The sequence below is a fragment of the Melanostigma gelatinosum genome (assembly GCF_949748355.1).
Source record: "Melanostigma gelatinosum genome assembly, chromosome: 5".
Lineage (NCBI taxonomy): Eukaryota > Metazoa > Chordata > Actinopteri > Perciformes > Zoarcidae > Melanostigma > Melanostigma gelatinosum.
This window is the reverse complement of record NC_136638.1, coordinates 2,956,354-2,974,887: the sequence shown is the minus strand read 5'-3', so window position 1 is coordinate 2,974,887 and position 18,534 is coordinate 2,956,354. Positions and strand designations below refer to the sequence as shown.

Genomic DNA, 18,534 nt, shown 5'->3' with positions numbered 1-18,534 from the left:
ATGTAACAATACATTTCATTTTTGAAGGAGCAGTTTTTTTTATATGCTTATATGCTGCTAAGAAGACACCCCAGACGATGGGTCACTCACGTATAGTACCATCATTGTTCAAAGTCAAAAAAATAACTTTATGATGTTAGATTTAATACATAACTATATTTTAAAATTAAGGACATTTCCCTGGCATTTCTAGTAGTACATCTAAAAAGGAGAAGCAGACTAATGTTAACTGATTATTTTGCACATTGCAATATAAAAAGCAAGGATAGGCTCAGGGTTAGATTTGTTAGCCATGGAGCAAAGTTTGGTATTTTTCACCTGCAACTGGATCCAAATCTGAACCAGCTACATGATGCTCAGATAGCACCAAACAGTGAACTAATCTACTGAAATAACACACTTGAGTCTGTGGTTGCTTTTACTTTACTTAGACCTTTCTATAAAGAATCATTTTCTAATAAAATCGCATTAGTCCAGACAATGTTTGTATAATGTGCAGGGACTTGCTCTGTTCAGACACAAGAAGAAGAAAAAGGTGATTAGATGTCATTTACTGTGACATAAACAATCACAACACTCACAAACACAATGACATGCAGATACAAAGGGAATTTTACATTAATCTTTATTCTTCATTAAAACACATTATGTTAACTCACTCACATTCAGCAGAGACATTCATGATTTTACTTTGTACTAAATGAGCACAACACCAGTTTTTCTCTGAGATGGAGATCAGCTCAGTATATACATGTATGTGTGATTAGAGGGGACCAAAGAGGTGATGATCTGAACTGTTACTGCTCAGCAGGGACGACAACCAGGATGATCTGCAAGGTTCTGTTGAAGGAATCTGGGGACACAAAGAAAACCAAACAATTACGTCATCTCTCATCTTATAAGGTGACACACAATAAACAGTGTGGTGGAAAAAACTGAGGAGTGTTTTGAATTCACAAAGAACATTTACAAGGTTGAAACAATTTTGGAATTAGAATACTAGCAATTACATTAGTAATACATTAGTAATATTGTTACATATTCGCAATGCAACATCAACATGCTTTGTTGCTACCTGAGGGTTTGACTCTCCTCCTTTCATGATTATGTTTCAGTTCATAAGCAGGGCAAATGGAACTATTTAACAAGTCCATCAGATGGGGTAAAATCGACTAAAGTGACTTTAAACCATTAAAAAGAAAAATTCTAAAAGGGTTCTTCCAAGGTAGAGTGCTTGAACTTTTGACTCCTGGGAAACCCCTTTCTGTTAGTCACCTTTTGGAAAAGCTATTTTAAAGGCAAACATCAGTACATTTTTTTATTGAAATGCCTTCTCATTGGAAGATAACAAAAGTATCCACAACTATTTTTGTGTAGTTTTTCATTGGGATTCCCCGATTGACTGGCCACCGATCATAACTGGACATTATTCAGTAAAAATATGCACTCAAGAGATTCCCAGCAATATCTTTAATCATTTTTCAAATTACTCCCAATGTCTAGAAGGATATCAAAGGCACATGTATGATTGTCCAGACCATCAGGCATTTTAAGATATCAACAATATACAAAGAATAAAAATATATACTCGCTGTACCCGAGAGCCCCTCCAGGGGGGGGGGGGGGGGGGCTACGGAGAAAGTTTAGCATACAGCATGTCATACAATGCACTTCTCAAAAATGAATACAATGAATGCTACACACATGTTATATACCCACTTAACGAGGAGATTGTGGGCAAAAATATCATGAAAGCCATTTTACACAAACTAATATAATCAACTAGAAGATGTACCACAATATCACCTATTTTTTGCCATGACTCAGCGAGCCATGCACTCCGGACAAAGCTAAGAACAAAAAGCTAACGGCTAACACGGCCAACCAATACATCAGAAAGCACGAGAATTCGACTGAGAATCCAGAGATATCTTCCAGCCAACAGGCACCACAAAACCCAGCCGAAAAAACCCATAAATGCTCCTTACTTTGAGACGAACCATGAAGAAAAAGGTATCATATTCCGTTTTCCCAGCTAAATACACTGTTGCTACGTATTTCCTGTGTTTTTTTAAGTGTTTCCTGGAGGAAGGGGGGCCAGACAAGCCTGGGGGACCGTGGGGGAAGGGATTTCACTTTCGGCGAATCCGTTTTTACGTAGGGCGACGCACGGCGCAGTTTTGTTTTTTTCCGGCTCACGATTCTGTCAATCAAGCCCACATTACCTTCAATGCATTCCTGAGACTCTGACGCGTCGAACGAGGTGTCATAGGGTGCTTCTCAAGTCTCTTAATTGTCATTTCCTCGCTTGAACCGGAAGTTGTTTCTGCGCCGCCATATTGACGGCCGTCCCAAAAGCTCTAATGTAGCTCAGAGGAGCGAGGATGGAGGATGGAGGAGGGACCTCGGAGGAGCCATGACCGAGGACCCACGAGAACAGACTTCCAGGAAGTCTTTTACCGGCCGACACGCCACCTCATTGTTAGTCATGTGATTGGACGCTGCAGCCGATCGGACTGACTGACTGACTTTAACACCAGAGTGAAGACGGATCACAGAATAAACTCAAGCTTTATATTTGATTAGGTTTCTGATTCAACATCTGGTTTAAATAAATGTTCATTGTAGTCTGAACAACAAAACGACCACAAACAACTTTCTTCATTTATTCGAAAGATTTGTGTTTTCATGATCTGATGTTTCCCTCAATAACTTTATTATGAATACAATTAAAGTCAGAGAGAGCTGGAGAGACGAAACACTTTATATATGTAGAGAGAGAGAGCTGAGAGACTACACACTTTTTATCATTTAAGAGAAACAATAATCATATTCTGGGTTATTTAACAATGATGCCAGTCACAATTTCAAAACGTACAGACGCAAATAATTCATAAATAAGACGATCGCATTCCGCCGGTAGAAATGGATCTTGTGCTTATAAACAGAACACAGGACACAGTTTGTTAACAGACTACAGAGAGAAACACCTCTACAGTGATGATTACTGTGTCTTTATTAGTTATTAGTATTATTAGTGACTATTATTAAATACAGTGATCATGTGGACAGACACAAACTTCTCAAAAGTCTCTCCAGCTGTTAAAGCCGACTGACAGCTGATCCAGCTGTGATCAGCTGATCCTCCGTCATCAGGAACAGACAGGAACAGCTGGAACAGCTGGTTCCAAAATGACAATTTTGCTCGACCTTGCGTGACCTCTCTGTACTAAAACCTCTCTAACTTTGTTTTGCTTCACTTCATCAAAGCAACAATTTGCAGAGAGACCGCTGACATGTTGTGCTATGATTCGGGAGTATTTATGCTTGGATCTGCATTATTTCAAAGAAATAATATCAAAAGAAAGTGCTTATTTTTCAGGCGAACCTGAAACTTTTCAATTTGAGCTGTGTGCCATCTTCATTCACCATTAACAAGTAACATATACACAATATTTACACATCTGAACAAATCTCACAAGTGTTACCTGTATTATAACATCAAAATTATTAAAATAGACCTTGTAGTTAGAGAATTATAGTATTTTTAGTATGGGTATGTAATTTTCGAGCAGAGGCCTAAAAATAGGGCTAGGGTTAAGAAGGTTTAAGGAAATAAAAAAAGGTTTCCTTATTTTTTATTCATGTCATACTTTTATTATTTGTACATTGTGTCAAATTCAAAGACATAGTTCACATGGAACAGAACAATAAGTATTGTAATGATTTTCAAATAGTTTAGGCAACTGCAGAGGATGACATACATTCATCGCATTACGTAGAATTGAAAAGACTCATTGTTTACTTTTATTGTGATGTAAATTATATTTTCCTTCAGTCAAATTCTGACTTACTCAGGCTGCGCCCTCTATTCAACTCTATGTAGAACACTCTACACACTGTAGTAACCTCCCGTTTACAAGTGGAATAATTTAAATGCCAAATTGTTGGCACTAAACTACTGTTTTGATGTCTTCCAATCATCCACACCACAGCCGTGAGACTGAGTTTCAGCCGTAGTTTTGTTGAATGTCAATGAAGCATTTGACACAGCTGACCACAATAAATTACCAGAATAAACTGAGTGGGACTTTCTGGCACAGTACTAAAGTGGTTTGACTCCTACTTAAAGGACAGAGACTACTTTGTGTCTATAAGTAATACAGGTAACACATTTGAGCGGACAAATAGGACATGCAGAGATCCACAAGGCTCCATTCTGAGGCCTCTTCTGTTTTACATCTACATGCTTCCACTGACTCAGATTATGGAATACAACAAAACAAGTTGCCATAATTATGTAGATACCACACAATGAACATAACCATATTACCACCTCGCAGAATCGCCTGCCATTTTGTCATTCATTTTCGGAGCGCATTGATCTCACTCACAGACATGCAGGAGGACATGCAGGAAGGAGCTGCGCGAAAATCCGATGGATTAAATCCGTTTTTCATCACCAAAACCATCAAAACGTAAGTTTTTTTACCCAATTTCTTTCTGGTGACCTGTGGCCGATGTTGCCATATATATCCATAGCTTTTGAACGGTTTGAAAGAGAGTCATTTCGAAAACGCTACGCGACGCCGTGTCGAATAGCGGCCCTGATAGACGTGTTTATCCGCCATATCGGTCCGCGCTTTCTCATGAGACCAAAGCAAAAAGCATAGTACGCAGTTTTTTGCCCAAGAAAAACGTGGTTTTGTGGTAAAACTTATAGATATCTTCTAGATATGATCTTAGTTCATGTATAATTGTGTTTTGCAGTGTGTAAAATGGCTCCCATGGTTGTTTCGCCCAGAATCTCTTTGTTACACAGGTATTTTGTTTTTATTTTAAACATTTTTTATTCGTTTCGCAAAAGTGAATTGTACAGAGTACACATGTGTGTACCCCCTCTACGTCCCCTTTAAAGGGGACCCTCGGAGGCAAGAGGTTTTAAAGGACTTATGTCTCAGCAGGATTTGGAAAATCTTCAGCAGACTCGACTACTGCACCTGTGTCATCACAGCTTTACCTAAACAATTGATAAGACAGCTGCAGCTGATTCAGAACGCTGCTGCTCGAGTCCTCACTAAGACCCAGAAATTGGATAAAATCACTCCAGTTCTGAGGTCTTTACACCTCTCTTTCACAATAATTGATTTCAAAATACTCCTGTTGGTTTATGAAGCACTGAATGTTTCAGGGCCAAAGTACATTTCTGATCTGTTGCTAGATTATGAACCATACAGACCTCTCAGGTCGTCTGGTTCACTTCTGCTTTCTGTCCTCAGAGTCAAAGCTAAACATTGAGAAGCAGCGTTCACTTATGGACCATAACTGAACGCCATATGGACTATATATCCAGAACAAACTCCCAGTAAACTGCAGATCAGCTGAAACTCACTTCTTTTAATTCAAGGCTGAGAGACTTTTCTGTTTGCTGCTGCAGTCAAATGAATAATTTCTTACACTGCACTGTAACTTCTACAGTATTCTTGTATTTCATAGCTGTCTGATTCTACCTTCGCTTGTTTTTATTTTATCTTATATTGTCTTATAAATGACTGTTTTTCATTGTATAATGTCCTTTTATAATGTGTCTTTTATACTTTATCTTTTGATTTTCTATTTAAAGCGCTTTGAATTTGCTGAAATGAACGATATAAATATACTTGCCTTGCCTTGCCTTTTCCTATGGGCTCCAATCACAAGCCCACTGAAAATTTGCACGAGCATATTTGCACAATCTGAGGTCCAATTGTTTTTAAGACTCAAACTAGAGTTCAAATATTCCACATTGAGGATTCTATCACGTTTCCAGATATAAACCTTTCACAATTACGACTTGTCTACCTGAACACGTGTGGACCAGGCTTTGCAACCATGGATGTATAAAGGGCACTTGATACAGCATTGGAGGTGGGGCCCCGTTCATTTCCATGAAAACTGCTCATTGGTGCATGAACCAAAAAACGTTTGACTTATAGTAAAGCTTCTCCGGCCATCTTCCACATCCATGGGCCCATAGAGCAATCGCACTAGCGTTTCCTTAACCCCGCCTCCCAGCCCTTGGTCCAGCCTCGGTCTCGGTCTCATTCACAGCGGAACGGAGGAAGGAAAGTAACTGGACTCTGGCATTAGTGCATTTTACAACTTTTAGGTCCTAATGTTTTATATAAGGGCTAAGTGTCTGTACTGGGAAGTTGAGTTACCTCCCAAAAAATTATCCCACAGGTCCATCTATTATCTTTAACCACTCACCCTTTTAAGGTCGCGGGGGGAGCTGAAGATGATCACAACAGACATAGGGTGAAGGCAGGGCACACACTGGCAGTTGCCAGGCTATCACAGAGCTGACTCATAGAGACAGACATTCATGGTCACATTCACACATATGGGCAATATAAAGTAAACATTGAACCTAACCTGCATGACTTTGGACTGTGGAAAGAAACTGGAAAACCAGGAGGAAACCGAAGCTGACACAGGGACAACATGCAAACTCCCCACAGAACTCGGACGCCTCTTAATGTGAGACAAACTTGCTGACCACTATTACTGGTGTCTATTCCTCCCTTCTCCACACGGGAGATGAGAGGGATTAACCATCATACACAGTAAAACGTGCAGTGAAATTCTTAGGTACATTGCGCCAGAATACATCTAACAAATACAATAAAATATTTGAAAAATAAATAATGAAACAATGTATCAGTATGAGTATCAGCAAAAAAAAACTAACTGAGCAAATTTCTCGGAAGCAATTCCGGCGTTATTTTTCAAATCCAATAATCTTTGCAAAACCATTGGGGTTACTTACGGTGACATGTTTAAAAGAGCTACTCCTTTGATTTTGTGTTGCTCAAATTGGGTGACTTGCAAGTGGAAAAGTCATAACAATTGGTCAAAAGGTATTGATATTCTAACTTTTAGTCACTTTTATGAATCGAACTTCAAACATATTGGATATTCCCTGCCAGATAAATACCCTCGCCCGAATGCTGCCTTCACACCAAACGCGTCGCGAAGTATTGGCGCGAGTAGATTACATACAAAGTCTATGCAGACGCGATGAGACTGTCGGGGCGCGAGTTGAAATTTTTCAACTTCTGCAAAATATTCGCGTTACGCCCGGCGCGATAGCCTATCAGCGTTGAGTTGCTCCCCCTGTCACCAGCGACGTCCTGCCGTTGCTGAATCAGGAAATGAATACAGAGCCGCCCGTCTGTGTTCACCCAGAGCTCTACGATCAAATCGGCATCATTATGTAGTTATTTCGGAGTCCCTTTTTGTCGGTTTATTGCCGTTAAATCACAGCCAAATCAGTTTATTTTGTGTTCCTACAGCTGTCGTAAACAGCGACGTGTGGCTTGCTAGACACAGTGAATACAGCTCGATACAATCCACAGAGCTCCTCTGAACAATATTATGAACCAGACATGACGGCGTTTAGTTTCCCGGGATATCTGGGACTTCCTCAACATGTACTAAGCAGAAATATAGGTTATTTTTTTCATGGTTGATGGCGGACTGTTGAACGGATTTCAGGGCGATAAGCCCCGCCCCCTCTCCGGCGCGACTCTTTTGTCAGACTTTACAACCACAGAAGACATTCTCCAGCTGTGTGGTGACAAATAAACTGACTTTCATGTGACAAATGGGTGGAGTGATCCTTTAACTCTGTGCTAGATGACATAAAGGTTCAGCATGACCATTCCAAAACACATCCATCTATTCCAGTCATGTGCTGCTGAATGTGTTGTTCCATTGTATAAGAAACAACTTACCTAAAGCCCTCTGAAGCCACTTTGGTCTGTGGCTGAAGTAAATGAAGATATAGTAGGCAGGGATGCCAGTGAGGGAAATGGCAAATCCTATCCCTGTGTTGACCGGGTCCGAGTACAGAGACAGAAAGACCATGAAGAAACATGTGAGGCAGAACACCACTGGGATGAAGAGCGGGACCTGGGTCAGAAGTCAGAAGTGACGCCTGTTATTATTATCCATATACTGTCTGCAAGCAGATACACACATGTTACCTTTAAATTAAACATCACTTAAGATTTTCTCAGCAAAATGAAACAGCTACAAGAACAAAATGAGTAACTGTGAAATACAATGAAGATGAGTGAACTTTATTTCACCAATATTGTGGCACAGATTCAGAAAGTACAGCTACAGATGTGGACAGGTGTGGAAACACTGACCTTAAAGGGGCGGGGGAGGTCAGGCTTTGTCTTTCGGAGGTAGATTTGGCCCAACACCACCACACCGATGAACAGCCACCGCAGGAAGCTCATGAAGTTCAACAGGCTGTAGATGTCTCCCACAAACACCTGGAGTATGGTCATAGGGTACTGACCACACACACACAAGGTAAGGCAAGGCAAGTTTATTTGTATAGCACATTTCAACAACAAGGTAATTCAAAGTGCTTCACATAAAACCATTAAAAGCATTAAAACATAAGGCAAAAGAAATGGAGATTTAAAAACAATTAAAGAAACAGTGTAAGAAATAAAATTCAGTAGTAAAATGCAGAAATGCAGGAAATTGATCAATATATGAATTGAATGTGGTTCAATTAAAGGCAGCAGCAAACAGAAAAGTCTTCAATCTCGATTTAAATGAGCTGAGGGTCTCAGCAGACCTGCAGGTTTCTGGGACTTTGTTCCAGATATGTGGAGCAGAAAAACTGAACGCTGCTTCTCCATGTTTAGTTCTGACTCTGGGAACAGAAAGTAGACCGGTCCCAGACGACCTGAGGGGTCGGGATGGTTCATAAGGCAGCAGCAGATCAGAGATGTATTTTGGCCCTAAACCATTCAGTGCTTTGTAAACCAACAGCAGGATTTTAAAGTCAATTCTTTGTTGGACAGGAAGCCAGTGCAAAGACATCAGAACTGGGGTGATATGATCCACCCTCCTGGTCTTAGTGAGGACTCGAGCTGCAGCGTTCTGAATCAGCTGCAGCTTTCTGACGGACTTTTTACAGAGACCTGTAAACACACCGTTACAGTAGTCCAGTCTGCTGAAGATAAATGCGTGGACAAGTTTTTCCAAATCCTGTTGAGACATAAATCCTCTAATCCTTGATATATTCTTCAGGTGATAATAGGCTGATTTTGTAATTGTCTTGATATGGCTGTTCAGGTTGAGGTCTGAATCCACTACACCTAGATTTCTGGCTTGGTTTGTGGGTTTTAACATCAGTGACTGAAGCTGAGCGGTGATTTTCAATTGTTCGTCCTTGATACCAAAAACAATTACTTCTGTTTTATCTTTGTTTTATTGAAGAAAATTCTGGCACATCCAGTTGTTGGTTTGTTCAATGCAGTTACCCAGCCCTTGTATGGGATTATAGTCCCCTGGTGACATAGTTATGTAGATTTGTGTGTCGTCTGCATAATTATGATAACACACTTTGTTGTTTTCCATAATCGGAGCTAGTGGAAGCATGTAGATGTTGAACAGAAGAGGCCCCAGTATTGAACCTTGGGGAACACCACATGTCATTTTAGTCAGCTCTGATGTGTAATCAGCTACAGACACAAAGTATTCTCGGCCCTTCAAGTAGGATTCAAACCAGTTAAGTGCTGTGCCAGAGAGTCCCACCCAGATTTTTAGTCTTTCTAGGAGTATGGCATGGTCGACCGTGTCGAATGCAGCACTGAGATCTAGTAACACTAAGACTGAACTTCTGCCATTGTCTATGTTTAAGTGGATGTCGTTGAAAACCTTAACAAGAGCAGTTTCAGTGCTGTGCTGCTGTCGAAAGCCTGACTGGAAAACATCAAAGCAGTTATTTACGGTCAAGAAGTTGGTCAGCTGTTGAAAACCGCTTTTTCAATTTTTTTACTTAAAAATGGGAGGTTTGATATTGGCCTATAATTTCACTCACACACACACACACACACACACACACACACACACACACACACACACACACACACACACACACACACACACACACACACATATTTAAGAAGTTAAAAGATTTGTATCCAACGTGGGAGAAGGAATGGCTTGTGTAGACAGTCCTATTTCTGCCACGGTCAGTTGTCCATTCAAATCTACAATCAGGACACCTCAAACATGGTCAATTGTTTAACATATGCCAGCATGCAAGGTATATGCAGGTAACCACATCAACAACATTATGCTTCATATGTTACCACTGGCAATAATTAACATATAATATGGTGAGTATTATTTATTTAAACATTAGTATTGATGTCCTTGTAGATTGTTGTTGAATGATATTTGCAATTGCTGTTGTCAATTGTTATTACAAATGGGGTTGAGTAATATTTAGTGTTGCCAGTTTTTTTTTTAATGAACAGTTATTGACTTTTGTCATTATTGTTCAAATTGCAGTAAACTGACCAGTATGAGGACAGCAGCCAGTGGAGTGTGCCTGCGTACATGGATCATAGACAAAACCTCAGGGAGCTGTCCTTCTCGGGATGCTACGAAAAACATTCTGGTGAACACAAAAACACACGTTACAAATATACATATATATATATATTAAACACACCCGCACACCCACACACCCGCTCTGACTCTGACATCAGTCAACAACCTGCACCCCATTCACTCCCACCCACTGACCCCCAATTGCACTGTGAAGAGGATGTGTGTCAGCTCAGACGAACAGGAAAGCATCACCTTCCTGTCTGAAAGTCTGTGCTGACTGTCGTGGCCCATCGGCATCATGTGCATTTCTACTTTTTCATATGGATAATTGCAATCAGAAGCAAGGAAAGGCATATTGCTCTCAGCTGCAAAACCTTGTGTTTGAAGCATTAGAAAACTTAAACCAGTGGTTCTCAACTGGTCTGTCTGCGGGACCCACCATCACCCCTTAATGACAAGCCGCGACCCACGACCCAAATATATATATATATGTATATATATATATATATATATATATATATATATGTATATATATAATTTGGGTATATCTATGTTCAAGAAGTCTAGTAGTAGTAACGTATCTGTGTTGTAAACAACTGCCAAATCAAATAAAGAAAGTACACATCAATTATATTTTAACAATTATTATTCTCAGTTTTCAAATTTAACTGGATGGATTATAAATAATACATAGAAATACATAAATAAATGTTCTTCTCATTTCAAGTAAAATAACAGCTGGATTAAAAAATAAATTACGTAACGAAATTCATTTTAGCAAAATTATTTTCACTGAATTGACCTGCAGCTTTAAATTCAGTTCATTCAGGTGAAGTGAAAAAGCCACAATATTATATTTTTCTCATCTTCTAAAAAGAGAAATTAGTGTGGAAAGAATTCAGCTATATGAGTCTGTCCAGTCAGAGTCTAATGACTCTGGTCTCTCTGGATATTTTTCTCTTTTGGAGATCGTCCTATGATTTGACTTACTCAACTCACACCTCAGTAGTCCTGCTCTGCTGTCTACATCCTCGTCTCTCCCCCATGTGTCACGGTGTGTGTATATCTCACTCAAGTCAGGAAACTTGTCAGAATACCCATATTTGATCGGCTGAGCTGCATCACGTGATGCAATTCACAACGCATTGGTTACTGTTTTTCCTGCACGCTGAACAAGTGCCGTAAATGCTGGAATAATTCCGCTGCATAGAAAATGCCCTTCAAAATAAAATCACAACATTTTTTTTTCTTTTGTCAGGCAAAGGCCTGACCCACTGAAAACGGGTCTGCGACCTACTTTTGGGTCGCGACCCACCAGTTGAGAATCACTGACTTAAAAGGTTTGTATCGTACCCTATGAAAAGTAACTCCTCATTTTCCATGGCTATTTCTACGAAAGCCAGCCACACGTCAATTTCCGCTCGTTACATGCATACAGTATTTAAAAAATAAACAGGAAACAACCAATTCAGGCAACAAAACTACTTAGTTAAGTTTCGGAAAAGAATGCGTTTGGGTTGAAACAAACAAATTAGATGACTTGTCAATGGTGACTCCTGGAGAGCAAACAGCGGTCTCCCTGGTGGGAGATATGTAGATATGTATTTCATCACACTTTTGTAAGAAGCTTCCCTGTTTCTCTTCCAATTTGCTATTTTGGGGTCTTTCAAAAGTTATTGTTTGTGCAACTCAACACTTCTTGAACAGATATTTACCATTTACAGCCTTCCTGTGTCTCAAATAAAAAATACCTCCAATTCCTGGTGGACTTTTAAAATGAAAAATCTGCAGCAAGTGTTCATTTTCCTTGACTGATGGAAGTCGTGCTGTCCGTGGAAATGTATAATTTACTCAATTTACAATGTGAACTAACAGAGTGCAGATAATTTCACCCGTTCAATGATTTGTACCCGGTGTTTACTAGTGATTTACTTCATCTTTTCCTTCAGGCCTCACTCTTGTTTAAGACTCAGCCATTATTTCAATACCAAATTTTGTTTGGGAGTTTACAGTATACTAACCACCATTCCGTGGTTAGTATAACCGTCATTATTCTTTCTATAGCTTTCTACAACTGAACAAATCATCAGTGCTATATGGCACTTTACTGAATTTAAAATACATATGTTGTGTGTTGTCGTTGGTAATACATATATGTGAGACAGCAGAGAGGAAGCATCTTTACCTTGATAAGGCGAAGAGGCCGCCATTCATGGATCCGAAACAGGACAAGGCCACAAAAACCGGCACCACTATCGAGAACTTCCCCATCAGCTTCTCTGCAAAAGTCTGACAGGTAGAGACAGAGAGGGAGCAAAGAGAGCAATGATATGTGTTGCTTCAAGGATGTAATAAGTCACCAACATATATCAGCAGTGTATCTTCTCACAAACTCATGGTATATTATTCATTAATTTGAGAAACTCTGCCCTCGTTGTTTTTGTCACTTCAAGGCCTCCTTTTCCAAGTAAAGAATGTATTAATAACACTTTGTTCTTATTAAAGGATAACTTCAACACCTGAGAATATAACTTGGATGGATAGATAGATAGATAGATAGATAGATAGATAGATAGATAGATAGATAGATAGATAGATAGATAGATAGACAGACATCCTCTAAAGAGCTAGTGCATTACCTGTTTAAGAACTTAATACCTGCATTTATGAATAGAGGGGGAAAATACCACCACCCAGATGCCAACAGTACAAATGAGGAGGACAGAGGTACCTCTGGTCACCCACAATATTGCTTTCCTTCATTTTGTCTCATTCAGCAGTCCATACTTGGTAGCATTATCGCAAGCATCTTGCTGTTTGTTTAAACTTGCTAGTAGCTTGTTTGTCAAGAAACAGTTACGAAAAACACCACAAATTTACATTTTAATATTTTGTTAGGAATAGGTGACTTTTCTCCTTCCAGCCTCCCGTGTCCTGACTCCAGCTCTGAACAACGCACTGACACTTTTGGAAAGAAAGCAAACAGGTGTAGTCTATTCCGCAACATGTTAGATATTGTTGTAAAAGGGAAGCAGGGTTCCACTGTGAATGTATCAAAATCTTCAACTATCAGTTTAGTGAATTGTAGTTTGACTTGTTTTTTTAACTGTCGTTGGTTAGATGAAATAAGAACAGTTGACAGGGCTGCTGGCAGTAATTGTCTTAAATGGGTCATGCAGACGTGGGAGAGAAAGCTGCTTATTATTCAAGAAATCATTCAGTGCTGATTAATCCCAGTCCACGCTATGGACAAGGAAAAATGTGCATTTGTAGTGTTGGGAATGAAAATGAGCTAATTGAGTTATCTGCATATATAAAAACTAAATTATTGACATCAATATAATTTTAAATGTGAGTAAGATTATTAACAAGTATTAATAGAAACAGATCTCGGTCGTTAATCTCTGCGATTATTGAGCATACACACCTTGTTGTAAAAATGACAGTAACTTAAGCAACACAAACAAGATGATAAACACAATGACCAAAATCTGCCCAGACGCCACTAGGAGTTGATTTCATGGTCTGATCGGTCGGTCCTCCGAGTGGTGGGGGAGGTCTGCGGGAAAATTGTCCGCTTCATCTTCCAGGAAGTGAAACAAAAACAAAATAAAACAGTCTATTCGTTTAGCGAATATAAAACTGTTAACCTAGGGCAGGGGTCGGCAACCTCCATCCATCCATCCATTTTCCTCCGCTTATCCGGGGTCGGGTCGCGGTGGCAGCAGGCCAAGCAGGCTGACCCAGACCTCCCTCTCACCGGCAACATGTTCCAGCTCATTCTGGGGGATCCCGAGGCGTTCTCAGGCCAGCTGGGAGATGTAATCCCTCCAGCGTGTTCTGGGTTCTGGGTCTCTTCCCAGTTGGACGTGCCTGGAAAACCTCCAGTGGGAGGCGTCCAGGAGGCATCCTAATTAGATGCCTGAACCACCTCAGCTGACTCCTTTTGACGGGAAGGAGTCGCGACTCGACTCCAAGCTCCCTCCTGATGACCGAGCTCCTGACCCTATCTCTAAGGCTGAGCCCGGCCACCCTACGGAGGAAACTCATTTCGGCCGCTTGTAGCCGCGACCTTGTGCTTTCGGTCACGACCCAGAGTTCGTGACCATAGGTGAGGGTAGGAATGTAGACCGAGTGGTAAATTGAGAGCTTTGCCTTCCGGCTCAGCTCCCTCTTCACCAAGATGGTCGGGTGCAGCGCCTGCTTTACTGCTGCATCCGCACCGATCCGCCTATTGATCTCCCGCTCCATCTTACCCTCACTCGTGAACAAGACCCCGAGATACTTGAACTCCTTCGCTTGAGGTAGGCACTTCGTCCCCACCTGGAGGGAGAAATCCACCGGTTTCCGGCAGAGCACCATGGCCTCAGATTTGTAGGCGCTAACTCTCATCCCCGCCGCTTCACACTCGGCTGCAAACCGCCCCAGTGAATGCTGGAGGTCATGATCCAAGGAGGCTAACAGGACCACATCATCTGCAAACAACAGACGTTCTCCGCCCCCAGGCTGCACCTTGATATCCTGTCCATGAAAGTCACAAACAGGACCGGTGACAAAGGGCAGCCCTAGCGGAGGCCAACACCCACAGGGAACGTGTCTGACTTATTGACTTTGCAAAGAGCCATTTTGCCTTACTTTCCACCAAATAAAATGTGTCTGGAGCCACAAAAGCTATTTGATATCGCAGCTTATAAAGTTGTATATATGGTTATATTATAGATGCAAATACTGTAGTTTGTTGAATTTATGAAATTATAGAACAAGAATAATGACAATTCTTGACATTTTATTGCTTTTTTACCTGTAATAACAATATCAAACTCTTATGAAGAGGAAAAAGAAATCGCTCTTAACTGCAACTCTTTATTAGCACAACTTCCTCATGCAGGTTACTGCCACGGTGCAGACCTCCTCCAGGTTCCCTTGCTTCACCTACATTCCCCTGGGTCCTCAGTTCCTCCAGGTACCGCTTCTTATCACCTTCTATGGACCAACGCACATTTATAACAAATACCACACATATTAGAGTTTTTAAAGTTGTTTTGTTTGTAATATGTATCATAAGCACATCATTTACCGGTAGTTATCGCTACTGAGAATTTAACAAACATAAAAACATGACGTAGATAGGTTTTCAGTTTTCAAGGTGTATATTTCAGATTGCATCTCTTACACACATGAAGATAAAGTTGTGAACACCGGCTGAATATCTATTATCAGAATCATTATAACTGTATTATAACTGCTACTGTGTAAAGGGTATACTGCTGTTAAAAATAACCTGATTTGTTTAAAGTGTTTGCAAACCAAATGTTATTGCACTTTTGTTCATATAGCAGTACTTTTAAAATAAAAGTGCGCAATACACTACTTTTGAATTTATTATTGAATTTTGCGCATAACAATGCGATTAATTGCAAAAAAATCATGGGATTAATCGCGATTAAAATTTATAATCGTAAATCCTAGATGATGGATCAGAACATACAATGCTGCTACCAGATAGAGACACTAGAGGGAAGAACTGTAAACTTCAAACTATATGGTTGCTTATTTCCCTGAAAGAGAATTTGCATTTGACAGTACTTTCACTTCTGACATGATTGTTTGTTGAGCAGAGTTACCCTATTCATGAACTCAAGCAAGGCTATCCACATTTACACTGTCTCCGACCAACAGTCCAGCTTAGTGTGTTTATTTTTTCAGTTGTCCATGTGTTGAAACTGCAATGGAATCGCAGATGGGATGGAGGAACCCTTTAGGTCCTTAAAAAGTAGTCCAGGGACTAAGATTATCAGGATATTTTGTTATTGCTGTCGTTGGTTTGGACTAGAAGCTTTACATTAGCATTCACAGGGTTGGGCTGTATCAAACACATTAACAGCGGCTGGGAGGCTGATCTATCAGACCTGGCATTAACACACGTCTTGTGTGATCACAAGTGGACAGCTCTTAGTTGGTCAGTTATGCACCTATGCAGTTATCAGCTGCTCCAACAACAAACAGACTTTGGAAAAAAACGGTAAGCAAAAGCTCCATGAATTAAATTGTACCCTACGTAAGCAAAGGCCACATTCTTTTAAAAATCTCCATTAAATTGTCATACATTCGGAGCAACTTACTGTCGTACATTTTGTGGTCGTAAATCTACTTTTACAATATCATGTCTCGGAAATGTTTATTAAATGGTGCATTTTTTGCTGATTACACAAAGGAATCATGGAGTTTAACAACTTAGTCTGAACAACTAAGATTGTGCCCCGTAAATAGAAATACAATACCACGATGGGTAAAAGAGAAGTTAGCCAGAAAATAATGTGTTTTCTTTGGGTAATATTTTTTAAGCCTTTCCATTAGTATTACTTACCACAGCAACAGCTTCTGAGGCCAGGAGCTCGTCTGCTGACATCACAGTGTAGTATGCCACATTGGTCAGCACATAGCAGGAAGTCACAATCGCCATGGAGATACCGATAGCTAATGGTATAGTCCTGATGGCATGAGGGATATTGACAGAAGCAGTACTGTAATTGCTGTAATTCACTTATGCATCTCATTCACATTTATTTCACCTCTGTTATGACCTCTGACTTTCTCTTTATTTGTATGATATTCATCTAAATAAAACACTGTTGCTGGAGTAAATAAATGCACAGAGTTAACATATTTCAGGAGGATATAACATAAATTATCAAATAAAAGCTGCTATTCAAATGGTGAATGGGGTGCAGGTTGTTGATTGTTTGTGTCTCTCAGCCCCAAGCCCATTGGTTCCTACTGAAGACATGAACGAAATATAGATTTATTTTTCAAACAGATGACCACTGCACTTTTTAAAAAACGAAACTCAAAAATGAGGAAATTGAAATGCATTTGTTTTTTCAGTCGAGGACGAATTCACATTTGGTGCTCTAGTGAGTATTTGTTACAGCAGGATGGTGTGTGTGTGGGATTGAGTGAAACAAACTACAGTGTGTGTTCAAAGTAATGAAGATACATGTCACCCAGTACAGTGTGGCAAATGAATGTGTTTTTAGACAATAATGGAGCTCTATGGCACAAACGGATGAGATAGGCACACACAATACTTGTTAGTTTATTCACTGTGTGAATTGTTCACAGTACAAAATAATCACTTTTTTAGTTAGAATTTTGGTCTCTTTAGCTGCTAAATGCTCCCCTGTGTTCACCAGCAAGTCAAAAACTTTTTCTTTTAGCTATTAGGCAGGTAGTGTACAACGGGTTTTCCCTGAAAACAGCTACCTGCTGGTGGAAAACCAGGTTGATGAGAACCACGAGAGTGAACCAATTCGACAAAGTCGCAGACTTAAAACCAAAATAACAAGCTAAATTAGAGCTAATTAATACTGCCAGGCTGGAGATAATTCTTTATGAGTTCATCACTATGAGCAACTCCTTTCACAAATCACGCGATCTGTTGTTTGTATAAAAATTTTGATTATCGCTGCATTCTAAATCTTTCCCATTAATATGGTGCAATTTAACCTTTGTGCAACTACTGCTGAATTTAAAATCTGATGGAAAATATTTTCTTGTTTTCCATTGGGTTTTAAATTCAGCAAATATAGATAAACTATACTGATACAGCCAATACATAGATTCAACTTACCGCTCAGGGTTATCTACCTCCTCTGTCAGAAAGTTCAAATAGAACCTGCAAAAGGAAACAGTTATTGTATAACCTCCAAGGATTAATGAATGGTAAATCATGTGCAATGTACACAGAACTGAAGTGAAGACATTCAAAATGATATGCACCAAACTGAGACCACTTAAATATCTAGTGTGTAGGATTTGGTGGCATCAAGAGGTGAGGTTGCAGATTGCAACAACTGAAACCTCTCGTGAAAATGCCAACGGCCCTAACTAGTGTAAGGTTTGTCCGTTCTGGGCTACTGTAGAAACATGGCAGTCGGCTACATGAAGAGGACAAGCTCAGCCGCTGTGAAGCTGGAAGAAACTTTGGTGAGTTTGTTTTTTTTGTTTCTTCAAGTTTGTATGGAATGTATTGTATGACGGCGTTGAGCCAATTGCCTGAGTAGGTTCCTACATGAACACTCAACACTTAATACCCAAGAAGTTTCCGGGTCCTTCTTTGCTCAGGTT

The 18,534-nt window shown here is 40.0% G+C and overlaps 1 protein-coding gene across 1 annotated transcript in view; it reads right to left on the bottom strand.

Moving 5' to 3' along the window:
* Positions 1-649: 649 nt before the first annotated feature.
* Positions 650-18,534, bottom strand: part of slc7a11 (solute carrier family 7 member 11) — a 34,111-nt gene continuing 16,226 nt past the window's right edge. Inside the window, exons 6-12 of the mRNA XM_079269164.1 lie at positions 18,038-18,082; positions 16,775-16,898; positions 12,593-12,696; positions 10,375-10,471; positions 8,196-8,345; positions 7,776-7,953; positions 650-853 (exon numbers count right to left, since the gene is read on the bottom strand). Coding sequence (XP_079125290.1) covers positions 798-853; positions 7,776-7,953; positions 8,196-8,345; positions 10,375-10,471; positions 12,593-12,696; positions 16,775-16,898; positions 18,038-18,082 — 754 coding nt within the window. The 3' untranslated portion in view covers positions 650-797. The remainder of the gene's footprint in view (positions 854-7,775; positions 7,954-8,195; positions 8,346-10,374; positions 10,472-12,592; positions 12,697-16,774; positions 16,899-18,037; positions 18,083-18,534) is intronic.